The sequence below is a fragment of the Pyrgilauda ruficollis genome, unplaced genomic scaffold (assembly GCF_017590135.1).
Source record: "Pyrgilauda ruficollis isolate IOZ18807 unplaced genomic scaffold, ASM1759013v1 scaffold203, whole genome shotgun sequence".
NCBI classification, from domain to species: domain Eukaryota; kingdom Metazoa; phylum Chordata; class Aves; order Passeriformes; family Passeridae; genus Pyrgilauda; species Pyrgilauda ruficollis.
In genome coordinates, this window is record NW_024519541.1 from 624,243 (window position 1) to 650,863 (window position 26,621).

At 40.5% G+C, this 26,621-nt stretch overlaps 1 protein-coding gene across 2 annotated transcripts in view; it reads right to left on the reverse strand.

Moving 5' to 3' along the window:
* Nucleotides 1-5,451: 5,451 nt before the first annotated feature.
* The window catches only part of BICD2 (BICD cargo adaptor 2), a 51,830-nt gene continuing 30,660 nt past the window's right edge, over nt 5,452-26,621 (reverse strand). Inside the window, exons 3-8 of one of the 2 annotated variants that reach the window (XM_041467224.1) lie at nt 23,233-23,385; nt 19,972-20,424; nt 17,956-18,975; nt 16,738-16,889; nt 10,644-10,854; nt 5,452-7,523 (exon numbers count right to left, since the gene is read on the reverse strand). In XM_041467224.1, the coding sequence (XP_041323158.1) occupies nt 7,518-7,523; nt 10,644-10,854; nt 16,738-16,889; nt 17,956-18,975; nt 19,972-20,424; nt 23,233-23,385 (1,995 nt within the window). In that variant the 3' untranslated portion in view covers nt 5,452-7,517. The other variant, XM_041467223.1, reaches the window with a different exon arrangement.

The following is a 26,621-nucleotide window of genomic DNA, read 5'->3' on the forward strand; positions in this document are numbered from 1 at the left end:
TTCTAGATATTTATCTCCCAAAATATATACTAGATTTAGTTTTTACCTTGTGTAGACATTTTGAATATACTTAATAGACAGGAGATGTTAGACTGTTTGTCTTCATACTTAAATTTTCTTAGACATCACTATGATGTGCAAAGGCAGGCTTTAAGTATTGTGGCCTTCACTAGCAATCCATTTGTGAGGCTTAAATACCTTTCCGCCAGCAGCAACTGTTCCACCACATGACCTCACTCACAGTCAAAAAATACAACTGGAGATGAACTGAAGGTCCAAAAGTAGAGTTTCTGGTGGAGTTCCTTCAAATATCTGAGAGAAATCAAATACTTTCAGGAGTGCTATTAGCCTTTAATTGTTGATTAAATAATAGAATTATTTACTACTTTTCATGTATCAGGTTGATCTGCTAGTGAGAAATTACACCAATTTTGGCAGCTGTGCCACTGGGACTTATTATTGTAGTTTCCACATCAGCTTTTGGCAGCAAAACTGCCTAAACTAATGAAACTAGGCATGTATGTGGCATGTATGTGGCCACGTTATCTCTTACATAATGAGACTTTTGATTGATTTCAGTAATTTTAGCTTTGTTCCTCTCTGTGCAATAGGATGATGTCTGCTGCAGGACTCAGCATTGCCTGCCTGGTTTCTTACCTTTCACAAAGCCCCCACTGCAAGCTGGCAGTGCCAGTGAGTGGTGAGCTGAGACTATGCAGAAGTGCTCACTTATAGGTAGCCACATCTCCCAGCCTGGCCGCTGGCTGCTGGACTCAGCTGGGATCTAACTTTGGCCACGCTGATTGAAGCAGTGCTCTTAGACTTGGGGTCATGGATGGGCAAAGGGGAAGGTGCAGACCGAACTCTCGGTAGCTGTCAACCTGTCAAACCTGTGACCTAACACACAGCTGAAGACAGCTTTTGCTGCCCCAACCCATTCCTGCTAGGCACTGAAATTAACAAGCAGGGCAAGTTCTATGCACAACAGATCCTGCGCAAGCCCAGAATAGTTATGTGAAACATAACAAATGGTGAATACTCTGTAAGTGAACTGGGTTACCAGAGCAATTAAAAAAAAAAAAAAACAACCAAAAACCAACTTCTTCACAATTGTGGCTCCATTTATTGTCTGTCATGTGACACAGCACTGGTATCCATCCATAAAGCTTCATACTCCTCAGCTGCCAAGCCAGTGACTAGCTGAAAGAGCAAGCAATATATCCAAGGTGAGCTGTACAAAACCATGGGTAACCATGGCAAACCTGAACAAAAGGGAGAAGGGCAGGGGTGAAGGGGAGAATTCTTGAGACAAAAGGCAAATCTCTTAGTGTAGAAGTGTGACGAGCTTTGATCTGCTCTCAGCTCCCATTTTCCTTGAAGCAGCAGAAGGTCGTGTGAGTCGATGAGTCCTGCTGGCTGGCCCTGCCTGGCTCTCTCCGGACCTGTCTGGCTCTGTCAGGCCTGCCTGGCTCTGTCTGGCCCTCTTTGGTTCTGTCTGGCCCTGTCTGGCTCTCTGTGTCTCTCTCTGGCCCTGTCTGGCACTGCCATCTCGTGTTCTTTGCCAGAACTGCTCCCTGATTCCACACAGCTGCCAATAATTATATTCTGCATGTTCGCGCAGGCGTAAGGGCCACATCCCTTTTATGTTTCTTACTATTTTTCAACTCCCACCACGGATTCTCCTCCCTTCAATGGACCACAGTCAATGTTATTTCTCCAAGCTGACTTCCAAAAGGAGTTGCTCTGGACATTCAGCAATTGGGTAATTATGTGTACTGGTGAGAGCTGGTAGCTGGGAATTCTATCCCTATGGAGAAAAAACAAAACCACAAGGAACTTACTTTTACAAACTGAATCTCATTTTTGAGACGTGTTACTAAACAACCTCTTGATTACCAGCTAAAAGAGAATTAACGTTTTTCCCACCTTAATAAGGCAGGGTAATTTTACTCCTTAGAGCCAGGTAAGATCACACGATGAAACCTCCCTCCAACATGTGCATGGCACGTCAGCATTCTGCTCCCTGATGGAGACATCTGGCTGCTAAACAAGAGATAAGTTTCTGCTCCAGCTCCAGGGCTCTGATACAGGGCTCAATAAAGGTTTGTTGTTCATCTGGAAACAGCAGGAAGCTGATGTTTCACTGCTGGATCAAATATTTAATTCTTTATCCCTTGATAAAGCTTTGAGCGGCATTAATTTGAATTCCAGAGTAGAAGCCACAGAGGAAAAAAAGCTAAGCAGCGTTTGAGATTGGTAGAAGCTGCCTGAATGTTTAGTCAATATAATTAGAAATAACTGTCATAGGTGGTAGCAGTCTCATCACCAAAAATTAAGGGGAAAATGTTTGTTATTACTGAACTGCCAAATTGAGTGTTTTCGCTACATTTGAGTTAGCATGCGTCTGAATGCTGAGACAATGCTGAACTGAAAATTTCTGTGTAAAAAATAGGGAGTAAGGTTTTGTGGAAAAGATATATAAGAAACTATGTCAAGCAATATGAAGAAGCATATAGTTAAATGAATTGTTTCTTATTCTCTCCTTAAAAATGGAGAATTGTAATTCCTCAAATAGATTACTGTTTGAAAAGCAGAAATGATCAGTTAAAAAAATAATTTAAATGGTGTTATTGAGATTGGATTGTGTAATTACTAGTGAGAATTGATTTTTAGAAGTTTCACTCTTTTAACATATTTTCTCCCTCCTATGATTGCTTTAAAACCATATACTAAATCATCAGTATGGAAGTTTGCCTGTATGGAATCTGCCTGTTAAGCATGCTACAGTATTTTAGCCTAGGACATTCAGAGCCCAAATGTCCACCTGCTGATATTTCTTTTAAAAGTAACATCAGAGATGCTTCAAATACATAATATTGTTCAAAATTCTTGCAACATAAAGATAGTCACACAGGTGCATATCTGGCTACACACAGTGTACTTCTAATATGACACTTGATTCAGTCAAAAGCTACAGTATTTGGGGGGTTTACCCTGAAAGTAATTTTCAGCTTAGTTAAATTCTATTCTCAGGAGGTTGATGGGAGGTCTGGACATGCACTAACTCACTTCAGTCTGCCTTAAACTCACCTCATTTACACCTAGCTAACTCAAGCTTTGCTCATGTACGTAACTTTCAACTGCAAGTAACACATTGTGCTAATTAGATATCAGTATAGATTTGGTCTAAATTTTAAAATTTTTCTCAGGTTTTCTCCAACACAGTCACAAAACTCAGCTTGCATTACACTGCTCCCACACAGCTTCAGAAGTACTCTAAAATCTAGAACCAGATCCAGCTTGTTAGTTGGCTTTCATGGGGTTTTTGAGTGTTTTAAACAGTTGCTGGACCTAGGGCATTTTACAACACTTTCACTTGATAACTATGAAATCTGATGGCTTAATTCAGGAGCAGCACGTCCCAAAGTGACAGGGCTGGGGAAGGTAAGGGGCAGACCAGCTCTCAGGTTACCTCTGAGATACCAGTAAGGGTAAGGAAAAACATCCCCTCCTCAGCTGTGATTACTTCCTTCTTGGGGAAACTTGCACTGGGAAGCAGTATCCTCCCCTCCTTTCCTGGGAAAAGACACATGAAGCTATCTTTTGAGTGGTTTGAGTACGAGTGATTTTCCCAACAATGACTAATGAATGTTTGCTTGAAACTTTTATAGATAAACATTCAAAATAGCACTCAAAAATAATTACACACTCAGAATAATCACATTAATTAGCACTTTTCTTAGTTATGAGCTCCCAGAGGTGATCTTTATTGTTTTTAATTGTCTCTTCAAAGTTCTTGGATGCAAAAACACCTTTTCCTGATCCTGTAGGTCCATCTACAACATCAGCCTTTAAAAAAACACAAGAATGTGAATATATTTTTAAAACTCTAACTACTGTAATTATTTGTCTAGCTGAATTTTCCCATGTTATCTAATGGGATCTCCAAAAAGCACCTCAGTCTTAATTTTCATTACCTTCATCCCACAAAACCAGGTACCTGGGAACTTCCAGGTTTCTGATCTTTAGGCATCTTGGTACATCCAGAAATCTGTCCTGGTCCTCTTTTGGGAAGCAACTTGTTTTCAAGCCTCACTTACAAGAAACAAAGGCTCACTGCTGGATTACTGACTCCACAGCAAGCAGGAGTGTGACATTTGCTGGCACATTCCTCTCCCAGAGACAACTCCAGCCACATCTGCAGCTGGAATGCTGAACCCACCCTCCATCTCTGCACAGGCAACATCTCCCCCAGGGCTTAGGGAGGGGATTTTTCTACACAGAAAAGCGTCAAAGAAATGAATGTTTTCATTAATAGCCATTCACTAGACAACCTTTTAATGTAAATACTATCCTTTGACAGTTTCCTCATTTTCTTTCTTACTAAAACATTCTTGAATCCTGTTTTACTGTTTCATAGGTCTGCTTACACATGTTTGCAGATGGATTTACATATTTCTTCTGCAGATCATCCTGCAGGTAAATCTCCTGTTATAGAAAATGCAGACCTCTACAATCAGGGCAAGTGTCCCAGCACACATGCTCTGCTAGCTCACCACATACCTCTGGAGCAAGTGTTTTCAGTGCCCAAGGAACAGCTGGCATCTTGTGCTCCAGCTATAAATTGTGTTGATGAGCTGGTGCCATGCAGCTGACTGCTACCAGATACAGAAACAATCAGCAGAATGGTTCTGAGAATCCTACCTGGGGGCACAAGAGTATTGAATGTTTCTGGGCGACAACATTAAGTCACTGCTCCAGGAATATCTTTGTATTGATGGGGCAAACCTCAGCCTTGCCCTCAGAGTTTTGGGATTCTCTTTCAGGGGCTTTTCGTGAGTTTGTTTGCTAATTCTACTGGACAAACAGCAACTTAATGGATTTTCACAGAATCCCTTACTGGTTGGAAGGGACTTTAAAGACCATCTTGTTCCTCCCCCACTCCCCCACCACACTGCCATGAGCAGGGACATCTCCCACTAGACCACGGTGCTCAGGGAACATTGCCGAGCCAGGAAATACTTCCAGGGAAGTGTTCAGGGCCAGGCTGGATGGGGTCCTAACAGTTTATGAGTATTTTGGAGAGTAGATGAGAAATTAAGATGCAATTTCAGGATGAACTGTCAAGACTGACACCACAGCCTTAGTCCTGCCCTTACTTTCCCTGTACCAGTACAAGTGTTTGCAAGGCTGTTCAGTGACACACATTAAACCAGTTGGATCCAGGCCAAAACTAATCCATGAAGATGTCACGGAGTAGGAGAGGATGGTGCTTCCTGAATGTGAGCACAAATAATTAATTTTCTAGTTCTGCAGAAAGCTTCATGTGACGTATTCAGTTTCTTTCAGATAAAAATTAGTATTTATTTGGCCTCTGGATAAAAATCCCCTCAGCCAACTACTTAAACCAGTACCTTCTTAAACCACAAAACCAACAGGCAGAACACGCAATTCCTTTTGTCTTTTATTGCTCCTGCCAATGTGACAACCTTTACGCAGGCACATTACTTTCCTAGATTAAAAACTGTTTTATTAATCTGGAAGCAGTGTTTTGACCTTCACCCCTCCTCCTAAGGTTATCCAATTAACACAGTTATCGTTTTAAGAAGCTTAACTTTTTTGTTTTTCAGATCTGTGTAAAGGTTACTTGGCAAGAATACATGCACAGGACGTTAAATGGAGACCAACCCACCACTAAAAGGTAATGCACATAGAACATAATACCGTACTTCAACATCATTTCAAATAAATACCCACATACAAATGTAGTAATTTTAAATGCAACAATATTTCTTATGAATCAATAGTGTAACAGAAGATGGAAATAAGTCCCCACATCTAGGAATAATAATGCTTTTTCCAGCAAACAGAAATATTTTCTGCACTGTCAATATTAATTAAATTTGTACTTTTTTTGAGAAGTGGGAGGGCTCCCCTCCAGCAAGTACCAATTTAATCATCCACATGAGCCTCACGAAGCCACTGAGAACCTGGCATGGCTTGTTGATGAGCTTCTCTCTTTCTGTTTGCTGAAATCACAATTAGATACAACATGCAAAGGAGATCCCAATGTGCTGCGGTTCACACCTGCACACAGCGCCGTGGCTCCTGCCCCCACCACCGCCCACCGTCAGCGACACTGCCGACACATTCCCGGACTGATACCATACGTGTGGTCATACGCTGCTCATCTGTTTAAGATGATTCCATCTGGCTCCCAAAATGTAGTCATGTTTGTTCAGGTTTGTGGTTTTGATTTTTTCCCCTCTATACCCTCGAATTTGCATGATGAAATATCATTGACTAACAGAATTTTTTACAATTCCTTGAATATATAAACTCTATAGTAAACCTACCATTAAAAATGTGCGAAATGGGAGTTCACTTTGCACTTATTGCTCCACATCTTTAACAAATTCCAAACCAGCCATTCCATTCCTCCTAAGTGACAGGACTTACCCTACACTACTCTAAGAGTCTCCTTTCAAATGATCAAAGGCACTACTGGCAATAATGAGTGACAGAAAGGCGCTGACAGATAACACCCTATCACTGACCACTTTACAATTTTTCTTTCTAAATGTACCATAATTTGGCACAATAAAATGAAAAAGTAACAAAACAATTCCAATTTGGAATTTAACTGGTATAGTTGTATAAAATTCTGTTAATCGATAATACTTCAACTTCCTAGAACCCAGGAATTCTGGAATTTATATGTAATACTACTTATTTAATATTTTTCAAGTGCCTATTACTGTTTTAACCAGAGCAAAGTCAAGTTTTTTTCTTGTTACATTGAACTATTCCTAAGAATAATAATACAATATGAAAAAAACCCCAGAATTGGAATACCCTGGATTTCTTAATGAATATGGCAGTTAAAAAAAATCGGTAATTTAAACATATAAAGCATAATATTTTAATAAAAAAAAAAAAAAAAAGATGCTGAAGCACAGCACATAGTTTAGCAGAGCTCCTGCTTTTTGTTGAAACTCTTTTCTAATCACAATCTAGAGCCCCCCCAAAATTTCTGCCACATGCTGATATATAATTCATAAGTCACAAGTTTCAAACTGGAGAGAGACTATGAGCACAAACCACTGCATTTATATAAACTCTTCTATATAAGGAATTAAAGAAACTAAAGAAAAATATCAAAAGTGCACAGGTTTAACAATCAGGTAAAAAATGAGCATCTGCAAAGAAGTAAATTCCCCCATTCAACATTTCCAGGAGAGCACAGACTAATATGGTGAGGATTATATTTGAAGTAGGTTTCTTCAGCACTTGTAAGATTTCTTACTGCAGCAGCACTTATAGGTAAAGCTTGTTTGTTTTATAGCTTCAGGCAGAAAGGGAAGGTTTCAGGTAGTATATAGGAAAAGGTGTTTTCAAAAGTTAGGATCAGGTCAGTGGTTTCCATTCTGTGTGCAATGGGCCACCACTTTGAACCAGAGTGAGGAGGGCTAAGAAATGCTGTTGCACTGTTGGAAAGGCCTTCTCCAGGGACTACTCTACAGCTGAAAAATGGAAAAATAAAATAGCATTAGGAAAAAAAAAATCAGTGTTTATTTCTCAATCAACTGAAAACTTAACCCCATCCATGTGCTGCACAGGCAGGTTAGTCTGTTAGCTGGCTGGGGGAACAGCAGCCACTCCAGCTCGCAGATGCCTTCCCAGTGGGTGAACAAGGCTTTGTGGGTTCAGCCTGGAAGCAACAGCTTTGCAGAAAGAAGGATTCTTACAAGTACTGAATACAGCTTTGCTATTCAAGCGTAAGTTAAAAGCAGTGAGTGTGCAAGAAATGTTTTCAGTGAAGCTTTAGATTCTCCAGAAACATGCAGGTCAGAATATCATGCAGGCCTATGCAAGAGAATCATTCAGAGGAGCCTGCTTGCAGAGGTAGGTGATGGCTTAAGGAATTTTCCATGCTTTACCCCAACCCATTGAGACTGATATGAAAGACTTACAGCAAAAGAACATCTCAAGAAATTGTTAATCAAGAATTAAAAGACTCAGTCTTAAATGTTACCTAAAAGTACAAACGGCAGGATCAAGTCACTTTACACCATTCCTCAGTTCTTTTTCTGACAGGATACACCATAATGGTGATAGGCTCAAACAGCAGTCAGGATGGCTGTTAGTGTTTTTGAAATATTTGCAGAAATGACTGAAGAAGGAAATGAACACTAAGGCTGTTTGGCTAATAGCAAAAATTGCTCACACTTGGAACTGAAAGAAGGAACCAAGTCTGAAAGCAACAGTCACTGTCTGGTAACACCAGAATTGTTAAAGAAAATTCCAACTAATTTAAAAAAAAACAACCCTAAAAATGCATTCAATTAGTTTCTCCAGTTTACATTTTTGCCATCAGTATTCTGCAAAAGTACTGTCACTAGAGACATGGAAGCAGTGAAAACTGTGTTAAAGCTCCCTACTATGGTGGAAGTAGAATTGTTACTGAGTCTGTTAGAGCAGAGAAAGTTAGCACTCAAAAGCCTGCTTTCACCATGTATTTTTAAATTATACTTAATGTAGGAATGAGAAGAATAAAGGCCTTTTGGAAGATTGTGCAGCAAAGAGAAAAGCAGGACTGAAAATTATAAAAGATATCTCTTCTAAAATATCAAGCCTGCTATTTAGCAATATTAAAGCTCAAATTCAGGAGAATTCAGTATTTTCTAAAAGAAGTAGTAACAGACACACAGGGCCTAGTTTCTAAAACCAGAACTGAAATTTGTTTAAACCCCAAGCAGTCATGTTTTAGAAATGTATTAGAATTGAACCACTTGAGGTTTTTTGATTCCTCTCAAGATCAATAAATGAAATTCTGGCTCTGGGCTGTAGCACTTCCACGGTTCCCAGCTTTGTTGCAAAGTTCCATTTGTTTAAAACCTCACTGTAGTAATTTAGACCTCCCACCAACATGGCTAAAAATATCTGGGAAGCCAAAACTTCCTGTGGTTTCCCCTCAGTGAGAAAACCAGCCATGCTCTTATTAGCTTCTGTTAGCACTGGGATATCTCCTGCGTGCACATCGACAGCGCACGGATCAAGCTGGGAGCATCTACAGGGACAGGCAGGGAGCACAACCGCAGCACAGGGTTAGAATGGCTTTGGGAACCATGCTATTGAGCACTCACCGGCACAGGCTTGCATTTCTTTTAGTAACACTACAGGCATACAAAAGTATTTGAAAGAGTAACAAATGAACAGGGCTTTACATTAAAATAAAGTCTGAGGCTAGGCACTTCAAACTCCAGGTTAAACAAAGAACTGTGCCTTTCTGTGCTCCACACATTTTCCACAATTTTAGAAGCAACATTTTCAATCTTTTTCTCTTATGTAGGCACCAATTAGAAAGTACACTTCTATAGTGTCAAACTTATTGTAATTAAGTGGGTAGAAAGGCCCCTTAAAAGTTCAATATCAGACAAAGGTTTATTCGTTTTTAAAGATTAGTATGTGCACTAAGCTACTTCATAAATCATTATTAGTAGGATGATCTGGATCAATTTCCTGTGCCTCTAATGTAGAGCCCTGTGAAACACATGGCTTGCATATGGAATGCAGTATCTTCCGTGTACTTAAAAAAATGTTCAGAGCTCTGAAATGCTACCTATTTAGGTTAATACTGAGAGCTGAGAAAAACTGTTTGTGGCCAACAATGCTAGACCATAGTCACATTAATTCTACACGTATATATTGTGTGGCTACTTTCCTGTAAAGGATACCTCAGATGGGTTCTTTTCAAAGTGTTATGCTTGCAAGGAGCAACATAAGACCACACAGAACCTTTCAGGACATAACTTCTTAGGGTGCAACTGTCTACCAGGTTGAATCCCAATTCTTACATTTTAAATTTTGTATCAGATGGAGTTAATATTGCATATTTTTAAAATAAATGTGCAAGTTCCTTCTGATTATCCCTCTGAAGAGAGGGACGCAGAGTGTAAATAATGTACCAGGTTTTATTTTAGCTTCTATAGCCTATAAAAGCTTTAGGACTTTGGTTAGTGGTGATACAACAGCAAGTATTTAACATCCACTACAACAGGCGAATTAAGTTTGACTCCAGTTTCCAAATGCTCTGAATTCCGGAGACATAGCTCTAATTTTAACCTTTGTTTTTCACCACTTAAACAACAGTAACAAAGAAGGTTTTCCATTTATTTCTGCCTATGAAAGCATTTATTGAAGTATGCTGCAATCCTGGAGAAAGGATCATGTATGTGCTATACAAACTACAGTAAGTAACACCAGATACATACTCTATCAGGCGTACTCTTAACACTTACCATAAACAGCAAACCCCAGACATGTTAATTGTGGAAAAAGCTAACTGGTTTCCACTATTAACTTGTTAATAGTATCCCCATACTTATGCATTAGTTACAGTTAGGACCACTGTAATACATCTGTATTACCTGGATCAAGAACATACTAGTACGAGTCAACTCATTGTGACGTTAGATAGTGGGGATTTACGCTGACAGTTACAGCATAAAATAAGATGCAGAATATGGTTTTTCTAGACATGTGACCTAGTCACAACAGATTTTGTATTTCTCACTACAAAACACCTGGTTGTTCAGGACAGATCCTTCAGACCTGTCTCCACAGGACCGAATGGGACTTACACTGGGGTTACTGCCCTTGGCTTTGGAGGCAGACTTTGTGCGCACCCTTTTGGACTGCTCGTGGTCCAGTTCCAAATGTTCCAGGCGCTGGGTCAAGGCCAGTTTCTGTTGGATAGCCATCCGAAGCAAGGAGTTCAGAGTCTTCTTCTCATCCTCGGCTGCTGCAAGTTGCCGCTGCATTTCATCGAGCTGTGTGACATATTCATCACATCTGCAATGAAATACATCAATCTTTAGCAATCCTGGTTCCATTATGAACACCTTCCAATATAGGCCCTTGTGTCCACTCTATACAGCAGTGATAGTTTTGCAGCTGCTTATATACCCGCTCTTAAACAGGAACTTCAACTAAACTTGTAGAAAACCACAACTACTTCTCACTGGGGTTCTTAGAATCCCACACTCAGCACTTTATGTTTGTGCCTTTCAAGATAGTGTATAATTAACAGTCTCCTTGGAAAGAGGAAGTGTGGAGCCTGATGTAACTGTACTCGTGTGAATGTCAGTGAGATGTCCTCCCATAGTAGTATGACTGCATGTAGACCCTATGCAGTCATACTACTTTTGTCTGTGCTTACAGAGTGGTTCTAAGCTTCAGGCTGGAAAGGGTCTGAGGGCAGCAACAGGAATGTTGTGAAATGGCCACCTGAACTGTGCCGTTTGTCACTTTACACAAAGTCCAAGTAACAAATCTTCAGTGGTGACTGAACAGCACTATTAAAAACAAGCATCCTTCAGAATTCTACTTTAACTTAACTCTGATTATGCTATAAGTAGTGGCTGTCTTCTCAATAGCAAGTGGTCTTCATTTAATTGTTCTCAGCATGAAAATCAATTTTAAAACAATTAAAGGAAGTGTCTTAGTGGGAAGGCTGTGGTAAAGCTATATGAATGCCTCAAGCTGTTCCATCTGCAGTCATTGTCACTGAGTCTGGAGGCTGCTTAACTTAAAAAATTAAAGTCTACAGGTAGGTGCATATAGAGACAACATTTAAGCATATGGATAGAGAAGTCAATATTCATAGGTACCAGCTGGAATTTACCATCTGCAAAATACAAATTCGTCATAAAAGCAGAAATATCAGCAGAGAAGTTCCTTTAAATTTTGAAACGGTGAAGCCCCTGACTTAAAGGGACATTTATCATTAGGTAATATAAAGCAGACTGGAAAAAACCTACCACAAAACAAAACCACATTGATATGCAGATTCATCAGCTGTGCTTATGCTATCAAGCCCCAAACTCTAGTGTCCCTGACTTTAAATAGCAGGATTAGGCCTATATTCCTAATTATATTTGCTTGGGAATAGAAATAGGAAAAAGGAAATCCAGATTTTTATTTTTAAATACAGAGATGTTAAACAGTAACTCAGTAATATAAATATAAAACTGCATGAACTATAACGGCACCGCAGCTTTACAGACCAGGAAGTTTGGGTGAGTTTGAGGCCCCTACACGCACAGGAATCTGTCCCCTCGCATCTCTGAGCATCCTGCTCTGGAGTTCCTCACAACCTCTCCCACACTGTGCAGCCCAGGAGAAACCAGTATGTGAGGGGTCTTTCTTTAGAAAAAAACAAACCCAGGAACCTTATACTTGTTGGAACACCAACACCTGCCCTTCTCAGTGTGGTCAGATGGACCTACACCAACTGCTACACTCCAGGGAGTGGAAGCCAGACTCCAGACCAGATCTTGTCCCATTGACCCATTTCAGCTCTAGAGATGAAGTGAGATTGAAACAGCCCTAGGAAGTCTGAAAAGACTAAAATAATATTGAAAGTGTAAGAGTCCTCCCCTGTGAGGGAAGGTGTCACCAGCTCCAGAAGGAGGGTGTGGTCACAAAACTAAACAGCTGCCAGCATCCTACTGACCCTGTGCCCTGCTGCTCCAGAGCATCAGAGAGGTGTTTTCTTCCCCTGGGGGTGGGAGCAAGACACAGGCTAAAGATTTCTGGGAGGTCAGAGAGGCTGTGGGGTTTCGCCCTAGCTTTCAAACACACTCATGACATCTGAGGTGAAAAGCAAGGTCTGGTTATATTAGAAGTGACCTTTCTGCTTTCTTTTCTGTGCACACCTCAAACCTGATTCCTTCCAAGCTCCACTACTGCAAACCAAAATAGCATTACCAATTCCTTGAGAAATGAAATATGTTTGCTACAGCAAAATATGATCTGGCACTGAAGTGACCTGTCCCTGTTCCCCTTGTTCACGCTCAGTATTATAGTCCCAAAAGATTTGGGACATGTAAAAAATACGCGGAGGTTCCTGCCCCGCCCTCTTCCAGGTTCTTTCTTGTGAATCAAAACATATCCAGGTTTTTGTACAGAACACGAAGTTAATGTAGCCTCAAAACTTGCAGCTCAGTGAAACAGCATCAAGATTGCTGCTGTCTAGATTTGTCATGCAGCAGAGAAATGTTAATCCCGGCAAGCTAAAGCAAAGGGGGCAGATCTCTTCACCACCATCCCATTTGGAACAAAAAGAGATAAGGAAGAGAAAACCAAACCATTGCAGTAAAGCAGAGCAGGGACCTCCCACACCATCTTACTTATAATCTGGTATCACTCCTGCCTCTTGACCGAGTACAGCCAGTTGTGCCAAAGCCAATGGCTGACTGGCCTTTCTAGGCCTGGCATCTAGCCTAGAAAGCAGTGAAGTCTTTCCCATGTGAGCCAAGCTGTAATTAAAGCCAGGATTTTGACTCCAAAAGATTATTGTAGCAAGTCATTATCTCACAGAGCTTCTTGTTAGCACAGAAGTCTACAAGACCAACTTACTGTCCTAGAAATTACAAGGTATTCCCTATTTCAAATACCTAAACTGGTTGTTTGTTTTTTTTTGTTTTCCACAGAACTTATTCAGGGAGTTTTTCCTTTCTTCTCCACAAAAAGGGAAGTGTTGCCAGTAGCATATGTGCAGCTGCAGTTTGTAACTGTACCTGAGCGACTGTTTTCTCCTATAGAAGAGACAACTGGGGAAAAGCAGGAGTGTTAACTACTCTGCCTACACACCATCCTGCACCCTGAACCTGCTATCCTGATTCTTTAATCCAAAAGGAATCATATAGCCTCAGACTCAAACCTTGTCTTGGTGCAAGCATGGCTGTCCCAGGTCAAGCAACATCACACTGTACAAAGCACAGCAATCATTTACTGGAACGAAGGGGCAAGAAGTTTCCTGGAAGTGGCTGTAGATGTTGCACGCAGAGGTGGACTGGGATCTGCACCACTTTCTTCCTTCATGCTGCTTGCTGACTCTCAATTTCATTTTCTCAAAAAACCCCAAACCAAAACCCAGCAATGTTGCCTCCCTAACCACCTAGGACGACACAGGCTCTGGACCTGCTTTAGTTGGCAGCAGCAGCTATGGCAGCATATCTTTGTGCTCTGTGTATTTTTACTGCTTTGACAGAACAATAAAGGCTCCTTCCCTTTTACCATTCCATTTGTCATGTGGTAGGCTACTTCCCAGCTATATATTCAATAAAATCAGAATAGAAGATGTCTTTCTTTTAAAAACACCTTTGAAAGAAGATAATTTAGCTTTCACGCTTTTAGGAAGAATGTGAAATCAATATCAGCCCGTTGTACTTTCACACATTTACAGCTTTAAGTAGATAGTGAACACAAGGCTTTGATGCTGCCCCTTTTATTAGTACTGGTAATTAACAACAAATAAAGAAGTAAGGAAACATCAACTAGATTTTTAAAAACAACACCAGGTATACAAATATCTACACTGAGAAAATAAACATTCTGAGTGTAATGATGAGAAATAAAAAATAAATCTTCTAAAACTCTCTGAAGCCAAACTATTGAAAAACCTAACTTGGCATTTTCCGAAGTTGCATACCACTGCTTCCCACAAACATTGGTTTGGCCTTAGTTCTTACAGACCAGTTTATGTAAGGGTCAGCATATAATAGTTTTAATACCATTCATATGTAAATTCATAAGTGAATCATGCTCTGTTCTGAAAAAAAAAGAAAAAAAAAAAAGAAAAAGTGATGTAACCAAATGCACCTGGGCATACCCATATTTTTCCCCTCTTCCCTGCAATCAATGAGGACCACATGACAACTTCCAAACAAGAGAGGTGACTCAACAGTGACTGAAGGAGGCACTGGAGAGAAACATCAACTACTTCTACTTTAAGAGATTAAACTGTCAACCTACTAAGGAAATTCAAACATGCAGGATTAAAATCATAATTCCTCAGTTTTATTAAAAACTGGGAAATGTATTAGCAGAGACATAGTTAAAATGAGATGAAAATGAGCACTGACTGCATTCAGCTGTAAGAGATCAGCCACCTGCTATTTCTAACTCAATGTTTATATTAGAAATTAACACTAAAGACAGATTTTTAACACATTCCCCCCACCTTTTCCTTACCTCAGGCTCTAATTCCAAACTCTTCAACTCTCCCCACCCCATGCCACCCAAGCCATGCATGTGCTTTGCTTTTTACAACATACTAGCATTGACACTTTCTATGAATTGTGACCATAACCAGGACTTGTCAATCTAAACCATGGAGACAAATAATTGCTACTGCAGTAATCTCCTGTATTTTAAAGTAACTCACTTTCCACTTTGATTAAAACTAAAAGGGCAGACAAACTGCCAAACAAGAGCAGGCACAGTGTACTGTGAGAGCTCTCTGCACCATTATTATTTCACAGGAATGCATCCTGTGGTTCACTCTCCTTAGCAGCAGTGCTCAAGCAGAGCACCAGGAACATGGGAAGGTGGTGTGGACATAGACCACACCTGTTCTTCAACAAATCCCTGGAAGAAGACTGTTACAACCCAGGTCCAGGGCCTATCTATAAGAGGCACCTTCACCAAGGTTGAATCTCAATATATGCATAACTCTCAGACATAAAGTCTAGAGTAGGCACCTCAGTGCTGTAAATGTGAGTATGTGCACAACATCATTTATGGGGCTTTGCAGCATGCCCATTGGATAGTGAAATGCCTTTGTCCTACCTGGACATCTCCTTGCTTTCACAGGGATGCTGGCAGCATCCATTTGGTCTGGCAGCAGACCATTTTTTGTCTCTAGATGCCATTCATCACCTCTAGATCTAGCACCAGGAATAGGAGGTAAATGCTGTTATTCCCATGTGGGAATCCCTTTCTGGAAATGCTGAAAGTCACATCTTCTGTGTCTAGCTTTTCTAAATATTAATGAGGAACAGCTGAGGGAGAACATGAAGTGTTATTTAGTCGTGTTAAGAGGAGGCTTGGGGGGATCTCATCGCTCTCTACAACTGCCTGAAAGGCAGTAGTGAGATGGGGCCAGTTTCTTCTGCCATGCCTGCAGTGAGAAGATCACAGGAAATGGCCTTGAGCTGAGACAGGGGAGATTCACAGTAGGTATTAAAAAAATGTTTTCACTGTTCAAGTGGCCAGGCATTGGAACAGGCTGCCCAGGAAGGTGGTGGAGTCATCCTCCCTGGAGATGTTCAAAAAGCATCTGGACCCAGTGCTGGGTGATGTGGGTTACAGGTTAAGTGGCAGTGCTGGGTTGACAGTTGGACTTGATGATCTTAAAGATTTTTCCCAAACTTGATGATTTAGTGATTCTATGTGTCACACCACAGAGCACAACTAAGAAGCAGAAGCAAGTTCCAAAGACAAAGCAATCGAATCAGCTGACACAGGTCAATGAAACAACAGATGCCAACTGCAGGATGGACAGCCTAAGAGCACCAGGATCTTTACCTTTTCCTAGACCATCAAGGGAAAGAAGAGTCCCATCTTCAGTGTACAATAAATGCTCATTTTGCATTGTTAAATGTCACTCCTTCTCAGAGCTAATGGCTTCAAGAACCAGGGATAACAGGTTATATCCCAGCCAACTTGAATAAATACTGCCACGACAGCTTTATGTTTTGTAGCAGCACACCATATCCATGCATGTTCCTCATCAACAGGAGCATATCACAGACACACACACACTGCAAGCAATGATCTTAGGAAAAAGCACCTACCACTTCACTGTCTGCATGGTGGATGGGAAGGATGTTCAACTCTTCCCCACACAACCAAGGAACTAAATTTTGTGGAGTTCATTATATTCATTACCTTGTAGCAAACATAGCTCTCAGGGAAGAGAAGGTGGCAGCATCTTCCTTCAAAGCCTTCAGCTCATTTCGCAGCTTCATCATGGTCTCTGTAACCATCGCTTTCTCATTCTCATACTTGCTTTTTAAGTTGGCAAGGGCTACTTCTGCAGTCTATTGGTTACCAGGGAGAACAGAAACATAACATTTAATGAAACTCTTCATCAAATGTCTGGCTAAAAGATTTTTAATGACTAGTCAAATAATGAAACATTTACTTTTTACTGGAAAGTTAAACTTGTGGTCAACCTGTCTTGTACAGATAAAATAAAATTTCATTTCTGAACACTGGGAACAGACATAGCCATCTCTTACTCCCATTAACCATGGAGCAGCATCAAGGAAGTTACAGAATATAGATGTAGTGAAACCTATCTACTAGCAACACAAAGGAACAAAACAATCTACTTAGTATCTCAAATGCATTTGTCAATCACTAGCACAGTTCTGTCTTACAGCATTTTACCTATGTTACATTTGGGACACCTTTGCTAAAATGTGCAAAAGGAAGCTTAATGTGTTTATTTCATTCTTAAACAACACCACTAGTAGTTTAGTAGACTAAACTACTTCTTTTTTAAGACAATTTAAATTTAACCATAGAGAAGAAGATGAAGCATGTCATGTGGTGCTTCTATGGCAGTTATTTTCACCTACTGCACTGCTAATGTTGTTGAATGTCCAATCTCCAAAGACTATTTTTACCTTTCACCTGTGGTTATTTTGACCACATTCTTATATCACATTCGCATCTTGGGAGGCTCTCTTTTATTTTGCAGTTTGAGAGAGAACAATACTTAAATTTCAGAACTCTTTTAAGGATAGCTACTAGAATTCTTTCAAGTAGAAAATAAGACTAACTCTTCATTTTAGGTGTCCTGCATTAAATATAACCTAATCTAATTCAGACAGACAGTAGATAGAAGCTACCTTAACCTTAATAAAGTCTCAGGAGTATGTGAGAAGCTGAAGTCAGTTACAGCCCCAGTGCTCATCTTTACGTGGGACAGCTGGGTGCCTCTAATGGAACAGCCAGCTTCAGCCTCAGACTAGCCAAATACCAGCAACAAAAGCCCCACAGAACTGAGGGAATGGCAGAATGAACTCAAATTAAAATTCTCTTGTGCTCATGACCTAGCTGCCTGACACTGTAACCTTCAAACCTCTATGACCTGGTTACCTGTTTGTTGGCTTTCAGCACAGTTCTCAGAGTTGCTATCTGTTCCCTCTTGGTGCTCAGCAAAGACTTCAGTTTCAGGATTTCTTCCATAAGAGCTTCCTTGTCTTTGTCCACCACTGGCCCAAGCTCTTGAGTAGCAACACACTGCCTGGACAGCTCGGTTGTTCTGTCCACAGCAGCCTGCAGGTGTTTGATCTGATCCCGAATTATAGCAATCAAGTTGTAAATGTTCATCGGTTCCTTCCGAGGATCTGATACAGGGGATGGCAGAGATGATACCGGGGATGGGCTGCTGTCACCACTTCCATTCTCTGTCTTTCCCAGCTCAATATTTAACAGCCCTTTAGAAAGAAGAATGGGAGACCTTCTTCCCTTGGCCTCTGGACTACTGCGACCACCTTTACCTTCCTTGTAGTAGTCCAACATCACTCTGTTTGGAGTTTCATTGTTGCACATGCAGACATGGTGGTACAAATTGGCCAGCTCTTCACTGAAGGTGACTAGTTCATCTTGGGCCACGCTGAGGCTGCCCTGTGTTTCTCCAGCGACATCACTGACTTTCTTCAGCTCCTTCTCCAGCCTGGCCATCTGTTCTCTATCATGCCTAGTGGACTTTTCCAGTGAGGTGATCTTTTCAGTGAGAGCTTGGCTCTCAGTCTCATATTTATTCTTCTCTTCCTCGTACTTAGATTCACATTCCTTGTATTTTGCCTTCAAATTTTTGAGCTCTTCCTTCAGGTCAGTAATTTCTGCCACAGCCACTTTGTACTTGCATTCCAGGATCTCTGGCCCATTAATGTCAACTTCATAATAGTCTCCATCTTCATGGCTATCTCGGTCCTTTTCGTTATCAAGGGCAGACTGACACTCCTTACTGGCCTGGAGCTTCTTCATGGCATTCAGATTTTCAGTGAGCCTGCCAATTTTCTCATGCTGCTCTGAGAGGGCCCCCCGTGTATTTTCCAGCTGCTTCTGAGATTCCTGAAGTGTTGTTAACAAGTTAACCTTTTCTCTTTCCATCTGAAATGCAGGAACACAGACATCTATGTTAAGGGAATTGTATCACTTAAATGGTTTTAACTCTAAGAGACAGCAACTTAGCCAATGGTCCATATGGTTACAGAAATCCAATCAGTTGCACATTATGGGAAAGGTTCCACAATGTATTCTAAAATTATCTCAAGTTACAGTGTTCATTGCCAATTCTTTCTTATCTCCTCGTCAAAATGCACATTTTTACACATTTATTCCTTAGGTGATGATCTCATTGTGAAAACTTCCGTTCAGCTAACGACAAGCCAAACTTTATTGCTATCTTCTAAATTATCAAGTAAGTTCTAGAAAACACAGAGTTACTCTATGGTGAAAGCTTGGAACTTCATGAAAGACTCAGAAATACCAAAACTTTTTCAAGTTTCTTCTCTTAAATTTATCATTTTAAAAAATTCTGAGAGGCTTTTGCATAAGGGCTTTTTCTTACGGAAGATAATTTAAAACACGCCTGACAAAATATTAGTAGGAAACAGAAATGTGCACTTTGTTCTCTCTAGCCTCCTAATTGCATAAATATAGCACAGAAATGCTTCTTGGTGCTGATTAAGACTTTATGCTCTTTGAACTAATTACATAAAATATGAGTACAAAACTTCTTTTGATGAAGGTGATTGGAATAACTTTCAATTTTGAAACAAACCACTATTGTTCTTGGTCGTGATGTAATGAAGTAGACACAGCAAGTATTGCACAGGAGATGCATTAGAACTTTTCACCAAGAAAAGGACATGACTTTCAACTCCATTGCATAAAAAAAAAAAAAAAAAAAGAAGAAAGGAAAAGAAAAAAAGCAGTGGTTTTTCACTGACAAACACTTAACATCCTCAAATTCTAAATCAATTGAAGCCTTTAAAAATACAATATAAACAGTACCATGTGAGATACCAAAAAGACTGAAATTACATCCCAAATGAACTTTAGGAGCTATTTGGAAGTGCACAGCTCTTTAGGAAACCCATTTACCTGCACAAGCTGCTGTTTCAGTTTCTGGATTTCAGAAATGTTTAATTCACTCAGAAGATCTGAAACCAGACTTGGGGCTGGAGGGAAGCTTTCATTTTTCTTGGGTGTTGAAGTACTGTTTTTGCCATTGCTGAGTTTACTGAGGCAGTTTTGTTCAAATCCATTCATGATTTCATCATTATTGGGCTCTGTGGCTTCATCGCTGAACTTCAGCCCATCCAAAGAGATGTTTAAGTGGCTGTTGTACATGGAATCATTGATGTTCATGTAGTGAGACAGCTCCTTCCGAAGGTTGTTCTTCTGCTCCCGCTCTGTCTTCAGTGTTTCCAAGGCCTCCTCAAGTTGGCGCTCAGAGATCTCCTTCAGCCGGATGGCATCTTCCAGCTGGCTATTGAGAAACTCTGTTTCCTCTTCCAGCCTTTTGATTTCATGTTTCAAGCCTTCAAACTCCACCTGGAGATATACAAATGGGGGGCGGGGGGGGGGGGAATCTCTAATGAAAATGTCTGCCTGCAAGGCACCAAGTCATTTTGCTTTTGAATGTTTGGTATCACTTACATATTGCAGAAATAGAATAATTTTTAATTTCTGGAGTCTAGTTTTAGCACTATGACTGTAAACATGGGTTATGTCACTTACCTTCACAGAGACTACAGAATAAATTCACTAAGCAAACTGTCAAATGAGCTCATCTATTCCAGCTCAATCAGGACAGGTGGGAGATACAGTGTGTCTGATACAGAAGCATCCCAACACAATCTTTCCTAGCTCTGCATGCAAACATTTGTTCGATTAAAAAATTCCCTGGTCAGCCTTCCCACAAAGTTAAGCTTTCCAAAACTGGCATGATAAAGGTACACTTTGATGCTCTGCTTCACTGCCATTTGAATACACCACTGTGTTAAAACTGTGATCAGGCTCTGCTTTTATACATTCAAATTAAAATGCTTTAGCATTTCTCTCACCATCATTTCTGCACATCTTGAAAGGGCTACAATTCAGATTCTACACTCGAGACCCACATTGATGAGTTTAATGGCATGCTACCTATCACGTCCAGTACTGCACTTTTTTAAACCTCTCTTGCACTGAAATTATGTACACAAACTATTCATGCAAAATTTTTAATCACTTGGACGTAGCAGGGAAGAAGCAAAAAAAGAATATTCTTCTTTACCCTTAAAGAAAGGACATACCATATGATATGTCACATTATTTATTTTTTGCCAATTGCTAAATGAATTTTAAATGTCAACATAGAGCAACCGGGGAGTGCGGAACCACACCCAACTTACAAACCAGGAATCTAGTATGTTAATTCAGCGTTGCCTGGGAAAACTTGACGGCTGCTTCCAGGTGCATGAGTAACTAGAATAATTAAAAACTAGAATAATTAAAAGTTCATCAAGTAAGATTAGAACAAGGTAGAAGATTAATCCATTGCCATTAAAAGAACAAGCTCTTGGTTCTGTACACTTCCACTAAGATAAAGTACTTCAAATTGTAGTCTATTTTCAAAGTTTCCAGAATAAAAATATAGCAGTCAGTAACTACTAGAAAATATTGAGATAACATCATCTGAGGTTAAATTTAGCTCAGGCCAGAATGGCAGCATTCTCCAGTATTGTTATTCTAGAATGTGAACATGGAGCTGGGAACTTTCACCTGCTGCTCTGGATATGATGAATGAGAAAAAAAAGGTAAAACCCAAAAGTAACCAACTACACAGGTTTGATTTTACCAGTTCCCTCTCTCTTCCAGCCTGCATCGAGAGCACAACAGCCCCTTTTGTCCCTACTACAGGACGTCAGACTGACCAAAACTGCATAATTAGACCAAATACATGCAGATGAGAACAGGTCCAACCTGGAATCCTGTTTTGCGCAGTAAGGCCCAAAGTAATAAACAGAGACACAGAGTTTCACCTGGACATAAATAAAATACATTCGATATCCCACATATTTAGCCTGACAGGGCAGCTTTCATTCATTACACTGAAGGAGTTCTGCAGCAAATTCTACAGAGATTTTACTATGTGCTGACCACAACAGATGGTGTTGAGTTTTCTACAGAACTTTGATTTTAGGAATATTTTCTTGGAATTGTAGAATCAGAGGATAGTTTGGGCAGGGAGGAACCTTAAAATTCATCTCATTCCTCCCCATGCCATGGGTAGGAACACCTTCATCTAGACCAGGTTGCTCCTACAAGCCCTGCCCAACCTGGCCTTGAACATTTCCAGGGATGGGGGCAGCTGCAGCAACCTGTGCCAAGGCCTTACCAGCCTCACAGCCAAAAATTTCTGCTTAATATCCCATCTATCCCTGCCCTCTGGCAGTGGGAAGCCATTCCCCCTTGTCCAAGGTCTCTTTCCAGCTTTCTTGGAGGCCCTTTAGGTACTGGAAGGTCTCCCTGGAGCTTTCTCTTCTTCAGGTGGAACACCCCTAGCTCTCCCAACCTGTTTCCAGAGCAGAGGGGCTCCAGCCCTTGCAGCATCTATATCCTTTCCCAATTAAGCTTTATTTAGGCAATGGGACCGACAGCTGCCTGAAGAATACAAATAGCAAGTCCCACACTGATAGACGAAGATAAGGGAACCGTACCAAAGACCACATCTAATCTTAATTAGCTCCCCAAACGATAACTCAGGGAAGCTCTTAGGAAGTTCCAAGAATGCAGTTTTCTAAAACTCTGGAAATAGCTGGAACTGCACAATTAAATGTGACCTTTCAGATAAGCAGTCACACAGATGTGACAGTGTAGAGCAACTATAACAGCATTCCAAGTTTATTGAAAATAGTTAGAAGAGTAGCACAGAAATGGAGAGAAGGTAAGGATAAAGTAGCAATTAAAACATGTTTCAGAAAAATGTTCAGAAATACTCCTATTTCCAGATGCTGTAGAAGGGGAAGGATGGAAGATGAATGGATGGTAGGCATTGTGAAGAGACACTGAAAAACTGCTGTAGCAAAAGGACTAATACAAGTAACAAAGCAGAGTGATAGAGACTTTTCTTTCATCAGAGAAAGAGAAGGCAATGGAAGGACTTGGAAGTCAAAGTAGAAGCAATGAAGCATTATGACTGTGTATAAACAGAGTCAGAAAAGACAAGTCTTGGTGCTAAAATATAGAGCTTATAGTCTCAAAAGTAGTACGAAGATAGAAAATAAGTAGTTGGATGCTCAAATGAGACTGAACAATACTGTAACACAGGAATTAACTGGTGCTACCAAAGCAAAGCTCACTGGTTGGAAAACTTGCCTGACTTTGCTTCAGGACAGACACTTGTTTCTGGAGACAGATGTTTTCCTCTTCAAGTTCAGTATAGTCTTGCAGCAAACGTGCTTCTCGGAATTTATATTCCTTAATATCATCTCGCAGGCGGGCCCTTTGGATCTCCACATTTTGGTTCACCTGGAAAAGCAAACAAAGCAAAACAAAAATGGTGGCAACTGGATCAACTACAATTAAATTGCAAAATTAATCTATTTTATAAATATTTTTATATGCACTAATTAATTGAAGTATACTGAAACATATTGAAATTATATATCTTCCCTTCACCCTCTGAAATTACAGAAAACCAAGTCATTTACACAATAATTAGACTTTGTATTCTTGTGCTTCTTACAAATTCTCGCTACTGACTCAAAAAAAGTCAAGAAACAAGCAGGGAAAGCAGCATTTACACCTGTGTTGTTTCACTGGCTGAAGCAACCAGCAAAAGTTTTCCAGACCAGAAGTCAGTACCCAAATCTGTTTCCACTTCAGCAAGGGCCTTTTCACAAGAGAAAGACAGATTCAGATGACTCCAGATGTTCTTATCTGGATATGCATTTGCTGCTGCTTTTCAACAGGCATTTTCTTTGTAACCAGAGCAATAAGTTGAAAACATGAGACAATTAATCCTTTTGGAGAATGACACTGAGTTAAAACCCATGAAATCTAAGATCTCAGGTTGAGAAAAAATAGAAACTAGTTGACATAAAATACTCCCTTCCCTTAGTCCCAAGACTTATGCAGGATTTAATGAAAAACTTCAAAGAAAAAGTTACCATTGTTTTGAAATAGATAAGAAGTAAAAACCAATATATTGGTGTAGCATGACCTTGGGATCTCTCATGAATATACACAGACAATTGAATAAATTGAGCTGGAACATACAGAGCTATAGAAATGGCTCACTGCACTTAGCTTTTATTTTTTCCACTATTATTTTCCTTCAAGTCCTATCTTCAAACAATTCATATAAAGTGAAAAAGTATGTTCTAAAACATCAACAGAATTAGCTTCAGGTATAGGCAAATATGGAATACAGATGCCTAGAAAAATAGTATTTTTGTAGCTCCATATGATGGAGTGGTTTTCCACACCTCTAATTCAAAACCACTGCTAGCTGCTGACAGAGGCAGCCTGTCACTTCAGCAGGTATATGGGACCTGCTGCCTGATCTCACCTGTCCTGCAGCCCAAGCAAGCTTCAGCCTCAGGCCCACAAACTCAGATTCCCTCCGAGCTCTCCACTGCCGGCCAGACCCAGGCATGTCAGTGATGACTAAATATGGTCTCAGCCCTTCAGAGTGTGCAGCAGGGGTCCACTGAGTAACCACACAGGTACCAACAGGCACACACAGCACACTGAGATAAGGGAAACATTTGCAGCTGGAGGATGTGCCAACAACTGAAGTTGGCATGTTTCGAATACAAACAGTGAATCACCTGCAACTCTTAAGACTAATAAATTTAAATTACAATTCCCTCACACATCAGGTAAAGATTAGACTATATAAAACTGTTTGTTTGTTTTTAGCCACAAAGAGAGCACAACTGCACAGCACACCAAGAAATCAAAATTGCTCCAATCAGACACTACAGTACACCAATACAAATTACAAGTTGCTATAGCCCCTTTTCCATGCCTGAGTAAGCATTTCTCTCTATCTTTGCACAAACCCAGGGCCACAGGGAAAGCTGAGGGCTGACATGAATTCACATTTTTATGTGTCCTTAAAAGGTGACTGCAATATGGCAGTATCTGGAAAGAAAACTTGCCTCCAGTTGCAATGATACTGGAAGCAGACCAGAAATCTGCTGCTCAGCACACTTTGAGAGGGACCAGAATCCCTCACAGACACTGTGCTGCCCCTGGGGTTGGCAGTTTTTCTATTAAGCTAGTCTTAAAGGTTGGGAAATACAGATGAAGAGTTGTGTCTGTGTTTCTAGAACTGTTTCCCTGTCTAAGAAGAAGGCTTGATTCGAACTCTGTTCCACAGAGTTAAAGGAGAAGTTGACTGGCGTGTTTGATCACTTGTGACTGCTTGTACCACAAATCTTCTCTTTCATACCCCAACAAGAGGTGCCAGCAAATCCCCACATCTCCAGAGAAGTAACCCACATTTTCTCATTGATTTTACTACCAAATATTATCCCATATTTGTTACTATGTCCTAAAGAAATTACATGAGATGTTGTGGTGTGTATTTTTGTTATATTATTGTCTTCCATAAGCGGTTTTATACCTGCCTGCCCCCCCCACTGCTGTCAGTCCTCCTTCATTCCTACCCCTTGTTCCAGATAATTCCCTCTTATTTATGTATCCCTCGATATCCCACTGGTTTAGTTAAACTGTTCCCCTCCCCTGGAACTCCCTGTTGGTTTAAACACTGTAATCCCTGCGTTATGTTCTTCCCCTGCCACTTTGTTATTGGTTCCTAGTCCCAAACTCCACCCTGGTCCTGCCCCTTAAAACCCACTGCACTGCCTGTATTGTGGTCATTGCCCCTGCTCTCTATTCAAGTTATGGATGTTTTTAGTTTTGCTCTTTTGGCATAATAAACGATCCTTGGATAATCAAGCAAGGCCCATCTTGTCATTTTGTGCTGATCCATCGGCAACTGCTTGAGAGGCTCGGGGTCCCAGCACAGTGTCGCCCCCGTCAAGCGTGTCTAACACTGAGCATGCTGCGACAATGAGGCATTTGCAGCTGTGGTCACATGGAATAAGTTGAGATTCAGATGTGGGCTCTTGGATAGTCTTCCCTCCTGGCAGGGGAAGCCAGTTGATTAGCTTAGGACTAGACAAGACTAGTCCTCAGTGCTTCAAAGGAAGGTGCAAGAAAGCTCAGGAGTAATAACTGCTGACTGTTTTATCCATCCATCTGTGGCTTACAGTCTCTGTAGTTTTACCAAACTGAATTTAAGCAATGGTTTGAGCTCTCAAAACAATAATTTCTGCACCAGTACCACAAAGACTTCTGCTGAACTACAGATTTTGTAAGTAATTAAACTCTTTAAATCACTTCTTAGCAATTATTTTCCCTTAAAAATATGTGGTTTCAATAGTAAAACAATAAAAGGTTAAAGCTATTATGTTAAGCAATCTACATGAATGTAAAAGCCACCACTTCATGATAGAAAACACAAGACTATAAACTTTACTATCCCTGTCTTTGTGCATTTCAGTGTTTTGTTATAATCCCACATCTTCAGAAATTAGGAAGGAAAAAGGGATAAAAACTGAAATTATGCCACAAATATTTTGAAGCCAGAAAATCTGCATTGGGAATGAAGCAGCAAAGTACATCCAAGGGTCTCTGTGCCTGGCCTAAACAGGTTCCTCTGCTTTTTAAGGCAGCTATTCTGGAACTGAGGG